Source organism: Mus caroli, chromosome 9 (assembly GCF_900094665.2).
Source record: "Mus caroli chromosome 9, CAROLI_EIJ_v1.1, whole genome shotgun sequence".
Taxonomy (NCBI): Eukaryota; Metazoa; Chordata; class Mammalia; order Rodentia; family Muridae; genus Mus; species Mus caroli.
Window position 1 is genome coordinate 118136977 of NC_034578.1, and position 14089 is coordinate 118151065.

The 14089-nt window shown below is 42.4% G+C and overlaps 1 protein-coding gene across 4 annotated transcripts in view; it reads left to right on the forward strand.

Moving 5' to 3' along the window:
* The window catches only part of Tcaim (T cell activation inhibitor, mitochondrial), a 36880-nt gene that overhangs the window by 15408 nt on the left and 7383 nt on the right, over positions 1-14089 (forward strand). For 2 of the 4 annotated variants that reach the window (XM_021172944.2, XM_021172945.2), the window contains exons 5-8: positions 4107-4359; positions 9377-9499; positions 11102-11199; positions 11745-11836. In XM_021172944.2, coding sequence (XP_021028603.1) covers positions 4107-4359; positions 9377-9499; positions 11102-11199; positions 11745-11836 — 566 coding nt within the window. The remainder of the gene's footprint in view (positions 1-4106; positions 4360-9376; positions 9500-11101; positions 11200-11744; positions 11837-14089) is intronic. The other 2 variants (XM_029481546.1, XM_021172946.2) reach the window with 1 other exon arrangement.

Consider the following 14089-nt stretch of genomic DNA (forward strand, 5'->3'; position numbering starts at 1 on the left):
GGCTCTCTTTTGTGGCGGGATGGCAAGGAGGCGCCTCGATCCCAAAACTTCAGTAAGTCATCTGACTCATGAATACTAAAATTTGGAAAAAGCTGAACCAAGACACAATAATCTCTATTATTTATAAAATCTTGTATAATAATGTACCATGTAAGGCCCGTGGAACATGCCAAAAAGGTATCATTTGGGGCAAGAAGACAAGAAAACCCATTTTTATTTACTCTAAACGTGTTATTGCAAATCTCGGCGGAAGCATGCCTGAGCCCAACACACAACTTCCTACCCCAGAGAGTTCTGTCAAGGTAAGCTGAACTGACTCGAAGGGAAGCGGCCTAGCATCTGAAAACAGGAAATTTCCAAATAAGGCTATGCCCTCATAAAAGGGCGGGGAAGCAGAAAAGCACATCCAACAATCTTCAAATTCTGACACATTATCTCTTTGTGTCCTATCCAACAAGACTAAAGCAGAAGCATTCAATATAGACCACAGTAAATCAGTGGAAGAGGGAGGCCCCTGCTGGGAGAGTGGGCTGAAATAGGGTCTTAGCACACCCTGGGGCAGGAACAGTGGGGCGGGTACCTGGGAGTTGAGGATTGCTTGGGGATATAGGGTGGTGTAACTGGGGATTAGGCCCTATAGATGCTTTATATTTGTTGGGGATTTCCTTTTGTAGTTTAATCTTTAATGTCAATCCCCAATCTGTGCCCTCTTTATATATGTGCAACCCCCAAGAGAATCCTCTCTTGGTCCAGTCAGCAGTCCTTGNGGCTGTTGTAAAGCCAATTTGTAATGGGTTGTACCACCCTTGTCTAGAAGGATTGGGGGAACAATAGCTATTAAAGGGTTGTTTTCCAGGGGAGGTGACTTTGGAATTGGGGTAAAGTCGTTTAACTGTGACATAATACCAAGAGGAGGATGGGGTCCAATAGGTATCCCCAGTGGTTTCACAGCCCCAAGAGGCGCAGTAAAAATCATTTTCATAGCCACATTTATAATTTAGAGATCTATCTCGATGAGTTCCTGGACAGACATATATACCTCCAGTGTGTAAGGCCAGGGCAGCATGATGTATATCACTGCTGCAACCTGGATCAATCTTTTTATCACCTGTGTTAACTGCTGTTAATTGAGGCATNTAATAATCAGGGGTGCCCCAGGCGGCGTCTGCACCCAATGCGAGGACACAGATATCTACTTCTAACACGGGCCAATGGGGCTCTGCACCAATCTTGGAGCTGGAGGTAACTATATCTCCGGCCTGATTTTGAAGAATCCAGGTATAGTTGAAAACCTGATAGGTCCGGGCTTGTCTGGCTGTCGCCGTCATGACCAGCATCATCAATATTGTGAGAGATCTATCCATGGCAACCCTACAAGAGAAAACATGAAACATCTTCTCAAGTGCCACCCTGGGTGGTATTAAATGGCTTAATTAGTCTTTCAGGGAGCCATCTGGCTCCCCCTTCCTTGGAATTATAGATGCAGGCTGAGCCTTTTGCCCAGATGATGATGGGGTCTGGCCCATTCCAAATCCCTGTAAGGGGATCTTTCCATAGTGCTTGAGCATATTCTAGACTGGTTTTAGGATGCCAAAGTTGGTCAGCTGCTGAGCGACCACTTATGTCTAGAGTTAAAAAGTTAAGCACAAAAAGTGCATGAGACAGTAGCTGNTTTGANTTTCCCTTAANGGTGTAGATAGTCTCTTGGGCCCCGAGCTTAGTCAGGGTATTCTTNAAGGTCTGATGGGCCCTTTCAACAATTCCCTGCCCNTGANGGTTATAGGGAATTCCAGTAATGTGCTTGATCTGTAATTGTGCACAAAACTGTTTAAACTTAAGACTGCTATATCCAGGNCCGTTGTCTGTTTTGATAATTTTGGGCTGTCCCNTGACAGAAAAGGCATACAATGAATGATTTATAACATCTTTGGTAGCTTCTCCAGTGTGGGCGGAGGCACACAAAAACCCACTGGAGGTATCGATGGACGCATGCACAAACTTAAGCTTCCCAAAAGATGGGATGTGAGTTACATCCNTTTGCCAGAGTTCTCCGGGGACAAGGCCCCGTGGGTTAACTCCTAAATGTGGTTCTGGCAACAGGGTAAGACAATTTTTACACTGTTTAACAATTTGTCTGGCTTGTTCCCTGGTTATGTTGAATCGTAGTCTGAGTGTCTGTGCATTGAGATGATGTAAAATATGGGCTGTCTGAGCCTGTGACAGTGGGTCAGGCTTAATAGTAAGGCATGTAAGCCAAATGGCCTGGTCAGCAAGATCATTTCCCCGGGACAAGGGTCCAGGAGGGATGGGGCAGCGGAAATGCACAAGCAAAGGAGGAAGTACTTCTGAGCAGGAGGGATGGGGCAGCGGATATTTTTCTTTTGGCAACTACATGGGGAAGCAGGAACTTGGTGGTATCAGGGTACATCTTGTGGTCAGGACATCTGGCGCTGACTTAGGGCTGGAACATTCTGTGGTTCTCGGAACGGTGCATTGGTGGCCTGCTTTTGACCCCCTTTTCTTCTCGGGGGGGGGGGAGAGGCCCAATTCGGAGATCAAGTCAATAGAGTTGTCTTAATAGCTCCCAACAATAATACAGTTCAAAGAAGAATATAGAAAAGATTTAGACCAGCACTATCTAAGAGGGACAGCTTGTACGAGGGAGCTTGTAAGTATTCCACAGATGAACCTTCAGGTATAGCAAGTACTAGCCTTGTGATAAATGGGAGCCTTGTGACTCTGAGTACTTGAAAGGTTGCTCATGTGATCAAGGAATAGATTTTAAGTTTTATTTAAATGTTTCTTGTGGTGGTGGTGATGATGGGTTTAAGAGGTGGTTATTGTGTTGAGAAAAAAAATCTTAGCCTGAACTGGCCTCAAACTCACCATATAGCCGAGAATAACCTTGAAATCCCATTTATCTTCCTCCCCCTCGCACGAGAGCTGGAGCTACAGGCCTACACCGCCATACTCAGCTTAGTTTTAATTAATTTAATTGTGCATATCCACATTGTGTGCTTAGCTACATGATTAATACATGTTTTTGGAAGACTATGTACCAACAGTTAACAGTGGTTATATCTAGTAAAGTATGTGACTATATGTCTGTTAACAGACTTTTACTCATGTGTATGTGTGTGAAACTTTACAATGAAAGTGTGCTTATAAAGTTTTTGTAGCCCAAAATGGTAGCAAAGTTTAATCCCATCACTCTGGAGGCAGAGGCCAGCAGATATATGTGAGTTTGAGGCCAACCAGGGTGATATAGTGAGAACTTGTCTAAATTATAACTAATAATACTTAACAGAATTTAACTTTTTGTCAAGGCTATGAATCAAGCCTAAGGCTTCGTGCATTCTAGGCAAGAACTCTGCCACTGCACTATATCTCCTGCTCCCTTGTGTAGTTCTCAAGCTTCTTTTAAATGTTGAGTGTTGGGCCTGGACTAAGGTTCAGTGGTTAAGAACACTAGCTGTTCTTCCAGAGGACCTGGGTTCAATTCCAAGAACCCATATGGCAATTCACAACCCTATGCAACTCTAGTTCCAAGGGGATCTTACACCCTCTTCTGGCCTTTCTGGACACCTGGCATATATGTGGTGCACACACACACACACACACACACACACATACACATACACCCACACACACACTCTACATCTAAAACATTTTTTTAAAGATGAGCTGTGCACACCAACACTAGGTAGATAGCCTGGGCCTCCCCTAGCATGCCCTGCCAATGCAGGTGTCCCCAGTTCCCTGCTCTCTGCTAGAATCTTTGTGATGAATGTGGGGACACTCTCCCCCTCCCTTTAGTGACAAGATTCATCACAGGCAGAACTGAAAATAGTCTCCATCCCCTTCTTGGCTGGGATGGCACCTACTTCCTGGTGCCAAACTAGAAAGAAATCCATGAAAATGAAAATCCTGCTGTAGAGTTTGAAGGAGGAAGTGATTTTTCATTTGATGATTTACAATGGGGAGATTTTAATGGATAATGAAATGTTTTTAAAGATTCTAATTTTATAATTGTTTCATGAAAAACGATTCTAAGCTAAAACAAGTAATCATCTGTATCAATTGTCTGGGGGAATTATATTCTCTAGGATTCCGAGCAGTCAGATTTACTTTGCACAGCAGCGATCTGCTAAGCACAGTATTGTATATTCTCAACTCCTGCAGTTTGCCTGTTGAACACGTCCAAAGCTTGAACACTAATGTGCATTCCCAGCCTCTCAAGGAAGCTACAGGGATGCCTGACAGACCCATCAAATGGCATAGGTCCTATTATTCCTTTACTGGGTTCAAGGACCCTGATGAAGACCTCGCACACGTCTCAAGAGTGGAAACAACCCTAACGTAAGTAAAAGGGTTTATTTAAGTGGCCTCGTGTAGTTTCTGTTTAAATGTAGCTCTGGTTTTGCAGGAAAAGAAGTTTTAGTAATATATTTGAGGAAATATATTTCATTGTTTCTTAAAGTTGAAGAAACACTTCCTTTTTTATTATTATTTAATGCCAGATAAGTGCAAAAGATTTAAGTTTTTAAAATCAGCTCTTTACACATTGTACACTTGCAGTCTATGTGGAGAGTTCAGAGGTAATTAAGCTTAATAATCCACACTTACAGAAGTACACGCCAGGTGTAGCAGCACATGGCCGCAACCCCAGCCTTTGGAGAGTAGTTAGGAATTAGTTACAGGGATGAAGGCAGGACAGCCTGAGATACATAATGAACCCTGTCTCAAGATAAACAGATACCTTGATAAAATACCATCCTGAATAGGTAATTGAAAAAGAATATTTTTAAATTATAAAAATTAGATACATTTGGGATACAGAGGCAGGAGGATCTGTTACTTTGAGCGCAGCTTGGTTTGAGGCCATAACTGAGTTCCCAGGGCAGCCAGGGCTACATAGTGAGACCCTGCCTCAAACAAAACAAAACAAAAAACAGCAACAAAAAAATACATATGAAATATTTGGCATACTTTGTTTAGTAAACGGCTATTAATGTTTTGATAACTTTGTGGTTTTGAACTTATTTTTTGATTAGGACAGATTTTCATAGCAGTATGTTAAGTATAGAAAGCTGTTTGTAAAACACTATGCCCAATATGAGCCCATTTTTATGGAATATATTTTGTAAAGTAAAAGGACAGATGATATACCAAAATATTAGCATTACATATTTCAATCTATCAATTTGGTAATTTTGCATACTCCTATAATTTTTTTGTTTTATTTTTATGTTTTCTGAGATAGGCTAACAGCTTGTATAGCCCTGGCTGACCTGGAATTCCCTATGTAGATCAGCCTGGCTTTGAACTCACAGAGGCCTGCCTGTCTCTATCTTCTAGGATTCAAGGCCCAACCAACCATGCCCAGCCAAGACTAATGCTTTTTTTTTTTCTTTTTCTTTTCAATTTTTTAAGAGTAGTCTCCTTAAAGCCAGTTCCATTCTGTTTCAGCAATTATATCCAAAGAAGCCAGTGACTGCCCATAACTTAGAACATTATTAACTTAGAACATTATCCTTTGCTGTCCACCGCCACTGAACCTCCCATGTATTAACTGCTCTAACACAGGACCCCTTGTCATCTGGCCACATTCCCCCAAGGTGAAGAGGAAGCTAGCAGAAGGGGAGACAAGTGTGTGGCTGTGGCACCAGTGTATGTGGGCAAGAGCCTAGCTGTGATCCCTGTGTATATTCATGACTCGTAAACACATCGCCTCTTGTATACATTCCATCACCTAGATTTCCTTCTGCAAGCATGCTAGAGGGGATGGAGATGTGGGAGATGATTAGTGATGGGGTGGAAGTGAGGGCAGATGCCAGGCGGCCATGTGGGGTGGGAATTGTCACATTCAGGTGCTAGCTTAGCAATGCAGAGGGAAAGGTAGACATAGACACCTTGAGAAGATGCTGCAGCCTGCAGACAGTCTGCAGACACCTTGAGAGGATGCTGTTTGCTTTCTTTGACCTCTGTAAACGTGGACATGGTACTGGGAACGTTTGACCTAAATGAGATAGAAAAAGTGAGATTGCTTAAGTAAAGACAAAAAGACAAAAAACAAAAACAAAAATGAAGACATTAGATCTTGCTCAAGCTAAGGGTTTAAGGGTTAAGTATTAAAGAGTTTCAGACAAGCATTACGTCTGTGGCTCCGTGGAGTATTTTGTAGAGGACAGTTCTGGTCTCAGCTTCGTGAGCATCCATTATTTAAAGATTGTACCAAGGGCCCAGAACTAAGTGCTAGCTATCTGGCAAAATAATAAAAACAGACTGAAACCAGAAAAAGGTAATTCAGCAATATTCTTCAGGGTTTCGTGTATAAGCTGATTTTTTATAATTCTTCATTTAAATATTCAATAAGACCCCATCTTTAATATGATAGACTTTATTATATTACGTTGTCCTAGATAGTGAGTTCCCAAAAATAAGGCATGTGTCTGTCAGCACTGAGTGCTAACCTGCATGTGTTCACAGAAAGTATTCAATACCTTAAATGACCTGAAGTTAAAACTATGAAATAAATATGAAGGTGCGAGGTGTAGCTCAGTGCAAGAGCACTAGGAAAACAAAGCAAGCATTGGTTGAAGTACACCTGTGGGGGGCAGGGCAGGTGACAGGTGGGATTCCTGGTGCAGGTGACAGTTGCTCACCTTAGAGCCCCCCTGTTAGCTTCATTAGCATGTACTTCCGAGTTTGCCTTTGTCTTGTGAGCCACCTTGCTGTGAATCCCCACTCTCCTCAGCGCCTGCTTTGTTTTCCATTCAGACTCCTGTACCCCTAAGGAGAACAGCTTTATAAACTACTGTTTCAGGAAATAACATCAGGGAAATTGATCACTATTAATCAGTCTAGTTATCAGTAGATATTTGTCATGTCATGATGGTGAATTTGTCATTAGCTAAATAGAATCTTTCCCACCTTCAAGGATGAAATAAATAATGACTTAGCATTGTGATAGATGCTTAGCATTACAAGGAGCCCTTTAGATGATTGAACGCTGATCTCTCAGGGACTTACATGAACCCAGTAGAAGGCCTTATAGAGTTTGAGTTTAGCTTTAAGCAAGTGTAATTTTATGGCAGAAGGTCCAGGCCACTCACGAGAGAGGGTAGTACTGTAAGAGAAAGAGTCCTAAAAGTGGACCGCAGTATAGACTGGGCCTCAGAGTCGACAGTAAGTCTGTGGTCCCTGTACTTTTGTTTTGGTTTTGACACGGTCTCACTAATTATCAGTGGCTAGGCTAAAACTCATTGTGTAGTCCAGGCCAGCCTTGAACTTCCAGAGATCCAGCTGCCTTGCCCTGCAGAGTATTGAAATTAAAAATGCGTGCCAATTCCAAAACTCACTATGTAGACCAAGCTGGCCTTGAACTCACAGAGATCAGCCTGCTTCTGTATCCCATGTACTGGAATTAAAGGTGTGCACCACTATGCTCAGTTTGAACTCAGAATTCTTAAAAGGGGATATGAGCAGGATTAATTGATATGCCAAGTAGTGAATCAAACAATACTGAGCACATTTCCCTAGCAGTAAGGCCTCACTTCCCCATCCTGCCTTGCAGAGCCCTCATGGTCTCCCCTCTTCTCTTTTATCACACCCTAGGCCTCCCCTCTGCAGAACCACCTGAGCTGTATGTTCTGGATCTTCTGTAGGTGAATTTGCGTGGTCAGCACACACTCCCTTCTTACCCACACACCACAGGTTCAGGTCCACATTACCCGTTGTACAGAGCCGTCCAGCCGAAATTCATTTATGAGTCCTCGCTATCTTTTTTTTTTTAATGTATTTATTTACTATATGTAAGTACACTGTAGCTGTCTTCAGACACTCCAGAAGAGGGAGTCAGATCTCCTTACGGATGGTTGTGAGCCACCATGTGGTTGCTGGGATTTGAACTCAGAACCTTTAGAAGAACAGTCAGGTGCTCTTACCCACTGAGCCATCTCACCAGCCCCTGCTATCTTTTTGTGACACTTGGTTCTCCTTTTAGTAAGTCTTCTTTTACATGAAGACTTTGTCACCCCTATATTCCCAGCACTCCAACATATTGGATATCTGGGATAAGTATTTATTTGATAAATATATAATGATTTCATTGTTTTGCAAGTTTTAAACTGAATGCATCTTAATGCTTTAGCTCACATCCAAAATGATTGATGGAAGCACCTTCTTCTGTCAGAGCTGGCTTTGTTAGGCACATTTAAGCTCTCTGTCCCATGCTTCTTCAGGTATCCCCTGTGAGGAACTGTGTGAGTGCTCTGTTCACTCTTTAAGCTCTTTCAGCTGCTGGGGCTTTCTCTTGCACAGGCATGCTTGGGTCCCTCCCACTCTGCTCTGAGATGCTTCCCTTGGCTCAGCCACCTTCTCATTCTGTGAACACACAAACAAACACAGAGGGAGGGAGGGAGGAAAGGAGGGAGGGAGAGAGAGAGAGAGACAGAGACAGAGACAGACAATGAATACACTGCCTTTTCAGCTCCCCTCCCCAGGAGTCCATCCAAGTATCTTCTTTCTCTAGACTTCCAAAGACTGCAGGCAATAAAAAGTGTGCCTGTGTCTAGCTGTTCTTAGCACAGCAAGTGACATCATCAAGGAAGGGCTTTGGATGCCTTCAGTACATCTTCTGACAGCTACCCCTTTCTAATCCTTAAAACAATCTTTAACATTTTTCTCCTTGTGTTATTGAAGAAAATATTGTAAGAAATAAGAATAAGAGAACATCTTTTCTACTGAGCCTATTTTATTGAGTTTGATGAAGATGAATCAGTACCTCAGCTGGGTACTGGACTGGAATGTGAAGAATCTTCACATTCTTCATAGTTGTTTCATCTCTAAAGCCTAGTGATAAATTTGGTCTGATTAAAATTTAATTTTTTGCAATACTTAAAGAAGTTGCCATAACAGTAACATGATTCAACAAGAGTAGGCAGCCTCTTGAAGTAGGATTGTTAGAAGTAAAGTTCTGAGTCAGGCAATGGTGGCACACGCCTTTAATCAGCACTTGAGAGGAAGAGGCAGGCAGATCTCTGAGTTCGAGGATAGCCTGGTCTACAGAACAAATTCTAGGACAGCCAGGGCTCTGTTGCATAGAGAAATCCTGTGTCCAAAAAAAAAAAAAAAGACCGAAAATTCAGCTTAACAGAGGATTACTTTAAGGTGTGTGTTTGGGACTGGTGGTTGGTTTGGTTTGGTTTGGTTTGGTTTGCAGTCCAGGGGAGAGAGCTAAGGCCTCACTTGTTGTAGGCATGTGTTCTGCCTCGGATCCCTATCCAAGGCCGTGTGTGTGTGTGTGTGTGTGTGTGTGTGTGTGTGTGTGTGGTACTGGTGGAAAGGTAAGGTCTGTCTTCTGTTTTGGGTCTAGGTCCTGGTTAGGTAGCAATGGGAAAGGTGCTGTGAAGAAGCTGAGGAACAGTCTGCCACTTCGGAAGGAGCTGGATCGCCTGAAGAATGAGCTGTCTGAGCTTCTGCAGCTTTCAGACATCAGGTACTAAAGAAAATGCCCTATCTGTCCCAGACACTGGCTTATTCCTATGAAGAGACACCATGACCAAGGCAGTTTACAAAAGAAAGCATCTAACTGGGAGCTGTTTCAGAGGGTAAGTCAAGAGACAGATAGGTATGTCATTAAAACAATAGCTGAGAGCATAGATGTTGAGACAACAACCATGAGGGAGAGAGATCTTGGGCTTTTTAAACCCGGAAGCTCATCCCCAGTGACACACTTTTTCCAACAAGGCCACATCTCCTAATCCTTCTCATATAGTTCCACCAATTAGTGAACAACCATTTAAACACATGAGCCTGTGGAGGCCAGTCTCATTCAGACCTCCACACTTGTGTACACATTCAAATATGCAGGAATGAATGTAGCTCAGGTACATGTTCAAAGTCTATGCGCTAGCGTCATGCTCTACTCCACACCCCATCCTCTTATTTTAAAATATAAACAACATATTTTTTTAAGTCTTTGCAGTACATTGACATGGCAACAATGCTTTTACTCCTGTGTCTTAGTCACTGTTCTATTGCTATGAAGAGACACCATGACCAAGGCAACTCTTGAATTTAACTGGGGGCTTGCTTACAGTTTCAGAGGTTTAGTTCATTATTATCATGGAAGGAAGCATGGCAGCATGCAGGAAAACTCTCAAACAGTAGCTGATAGTTCTGCACCATGATTGGCACGTAGAAAGAGACACTGAGCCTGGCATGGGCTTGAAACTCAAAGCCATGCCCAGTGCCCCACTTCTTCCAACAAGGCCACACCTAATCCTTTCAAATAGTGCCAGTCCCTGGTGGATAGAGATTCAAATCTGTGAACCTGTGGGGCCAGTCTTATTCAAATCACAACACCTGATAATTCATGTTCCTTTTTTTTTTTTTTTTTTTTGGTTGCTTTATTTAAAAATCCAGTATTTCTTGGGGCTGGCAAGATGGCTCAGTGGTTGAAGGCACCTGTCACCAAGCATGATGACCTGAATTCCACCTCCCAGGTCCCACATAAAGGGGGAAGGAAAGACTTGATTCCACACAGTTGTCCTCTGGCCTCTGTAAACATAGACATGTGCACACATATACACCTCATGCTCACACAGTAATAAATCTTAAAAGTTTAAAAATCACCTAATACCAAGGATAGTACAGTAGCACACATCTGTAATACCCAGGAACCTCACCTCAGGGTCAGGTAGCTACATAAAGAGATCATGGAGGCTTAAGGAGGGTGTGGGTGGAGCTGGAGAGATGGTTTAGTGGGTAAAAGTGTTTACTATGCAAGCTTAACAACTTGAGTTCTGTCCTTAGATCCTACTGTGGAAGGAGAGAACCAACTCCTGACAGTGTCCTCTGACACTGCAGTGGTATAAGCCCCCACCACCACACACACAGCAATAAGAATAATATGAATGATTTTTTTTTAAAAATGTAAGAGATAATGACCATCTTGGAACTGTAAGATCAGTTAAAGCATGATGCGTGTCTGCTTCAGGAAGCAGCTGTTGACCTTCTCAAGAAGTAGGCAGTTGGGGTGAGAGCCTGTTCATCCTCCAAGGCACTGCTGTTAATGTAGTTGTGTCTGTTGACTTAGGTGGCAGAGAGGCTGGGGAGTTGCCCATCGCTGCAGCCAGCTGCACAGTCTCAGCCGCCTAGCACAGCAGAATCTGGAGCCACTTCAGAATGTGAAAGGTAACCGTTGTTCACTCTCTTTCACATATGTATGCTCTGTAACATTGTAGTGGCTAACTGACTTTATCAGAGTTAAATTCTTAAAAGGGATAGCACTCACACACCTTCAATCCCAGCATTCAGGAGGACGAGAGAGGCAGGCAGATCTCTGCGTTCATGAACAACCAGGGCTACACAGAAAAACCCTGTCTTGAAAAAAAAAATTTTAATGTTTAAATCTGTTCCTTTAAGATTGATTGATTGATTGTATATGTGTATACTGTCACAGTCTTCACCAGAAGAGGGCATCAGATCCCATTGTGAGCTACCATGTGGTTGCTGGGAATTGAACTCAGGACCTCTGGAAGAGTAGTCAGTGCTTTTAACCACTGAGCCATCTCTCCAGCTCAAATCTGTTCCTTTAAAGAAGCAGAAACATAATAGAAGCCTCTAGGATCTACTGGATTTAGTCCTGAGTGTTTACACTAAGTTTAAGTAATTATTTGCACAGTGTTATAAGGTCGAATACTCTTGGCTATAACCAAGGGTTTGTGTTTTATCATCAGGATGCACGGTTGTATTCACAGACCGCTCCGGTATGAGTGCACTGGGCCACGTGATGCTGGGAACCATGGATGTCCACCACCACTGGACAAGGGTGAGGAAGAGCCAAAAGCAAGCAGACCTTTGTGACTTGCCTTTGTGTACTTTCATGCGAAACAGCACTGTTGTCAGCAGACTGCAGCATTTGAAAGCATAGCTCCAGTTTTCCAGTCTAGTAATATGTAACTAGTACTTGAAGGTGAAGAAAGCTTTCTTTTCCATTTTTTAACTCATGTGTATGTCTACACGTGTACACACAGCAGTCAGAGGACAGGCTGAAGTAGTTGTTCTCTTCCCTGCCCTGGGCCCCTGGGATTGGGCTCAGATCCTCACACTTGAGTCTGTGCTTTTGCTTAGATCACCTCACAGGCCCTCAAATAAAGCTGATGTGAACATTTTTTTTTTCATTGTTAAATTTTATATTTAGATTTATTTTATGTGTATGTATGTCTATGCACCATGAATGTGCCTCGTGCATGAGGAGGACAGAATAAGGTGTGGGATCGATCCTCTGACGCTGGTGTTACAGACAGTTGTGAACCACTATGTGTGCTGGGAATCGAACCCACCTCCTCTACAAGAACAAGTGCTGCCTCTCTGGTCCCTGATGTGAACATTTTTGTTTAGTTTGGTTTTCTTTTTTTGTTTTTTGTTGTTCTGTTTTGTTTAGAAAGAGTCTCATTATATAGCCCTGGCTGGACTATATAAATTAAACTCAACTGAAATTTGTGGCAATCCTCCTGCCTCAGCCTCCAATGTCTTGGAATTACAGGTATAAGCCACTATGCCTGCTATATACAAACATGGGAAATACAGTTTTCATCTCATGGATAAATTCCTGGAGTAATATTGTTGGACCATATCATTTGATCATTTCAAAGATAGTCATATTTTCAATTTTGATGAAAAAAATTTTTCTTTGTAAGGATATTTATTTATTCATTTTTTACTAGATATTTCTTCATTTACATTTCAAATGCTACCCCCTTTCCTAGTTTCCTCTTAGAAAATCCCCTATACCCTCCCCCCTCCCCCTGCTCCCCAACCCACCCACTCCCGCTTCCTGGCCCTGGCATTCCCCTATACTGGGGCATATAATCTTCGCAAGACCAAGGGCCTTAATTATGACACCCTAATAGGTGTATGATGATGTCACGAGTGAAGTTTAATTTGCATTAAATGAAAAATGTTGGTGATAGTGTTTTTATAGTGGTTTTTTTGTTTGTTTTGGTTTTTGTTTTTGTTTTGCAAGACAGAATTTCTCTGTGTAGTCCTGGTTGCCTTGGAACTCACTCTGTAGACCACACTGACCTTGAATATACAGAAATCCTCTGCCCCTGCCCCTGCCCCTGCCCCTGCCCCCACCTCCCGAGCGCTAGGAGATTCATGTGCCACCACTGGCAAATATCTTTGTTTTTATTTTCTATCTTCATATCTGTAATCTTTTTATATTTTTAAAATTTATTTATTATTATTTATAAGTACACTGTAGCTGTCTTCAGATGCACCAGAAGAGGGTGTCATATCTCATTACAGATGGATGTAAGCCACCATGTGGTTTCTGGGATTTGAACTCAGGACCTTTGGAAGAGCAGTCAGTGCTCTTACCCACTGAGCTATTTTACCAGCCCATATCTGTCATCTTTGGTGATCTATTCAAATAAAATACTTGGTAAAGGAACTGGAGAGATAGCTCAGTAGTTAAAAACACTGGGTGCTCTTCCAGAGGACCCAAGTTTGATTCTCAGCACCCACATGTCAGTTTACAACCATCTGTAACTCTAGTCCCAGGGGACTCAAGGGTACTAGGCACTAATGGGTTATAGAGATACACATGCAAACAAAACACTCATAAACATAAAATAAAATAAAATACATTTTTAACCAAGCTTAGTGACACATGCCTTGAATTCCAGCACTCTGGAGACAGAAGCAGTCAGATCTCTCTTGAGTTCAAGGCCAGCCTGGTCTAAAAAGAGGAGTTCTAGGACAACCAGGGCTACACAGAAAAACCCTGTCTTGAAAAACCAAATGATAATAATTTTTCCTTTGTATTTCAAACCACATATTAAATAGGTATTTTGTATCTAGAATGTATTAAGAACTCTTTTTTTTTAATATTTTTTATTAGATCTTTTCCTCAATTACATTTTGCTATCCCAAAAGTCCCCCATACCCTCCCCCCCACTTCCCTACCCACCCATTCCCATTATTTTGTCCCTGGCGTTCCCCTGTACTGGGGCATATAAAGTTTGCATGTCCAATGGGCCTCTCTTTCCAGTGATGGCCGACTAGGCCATCTTTTGAT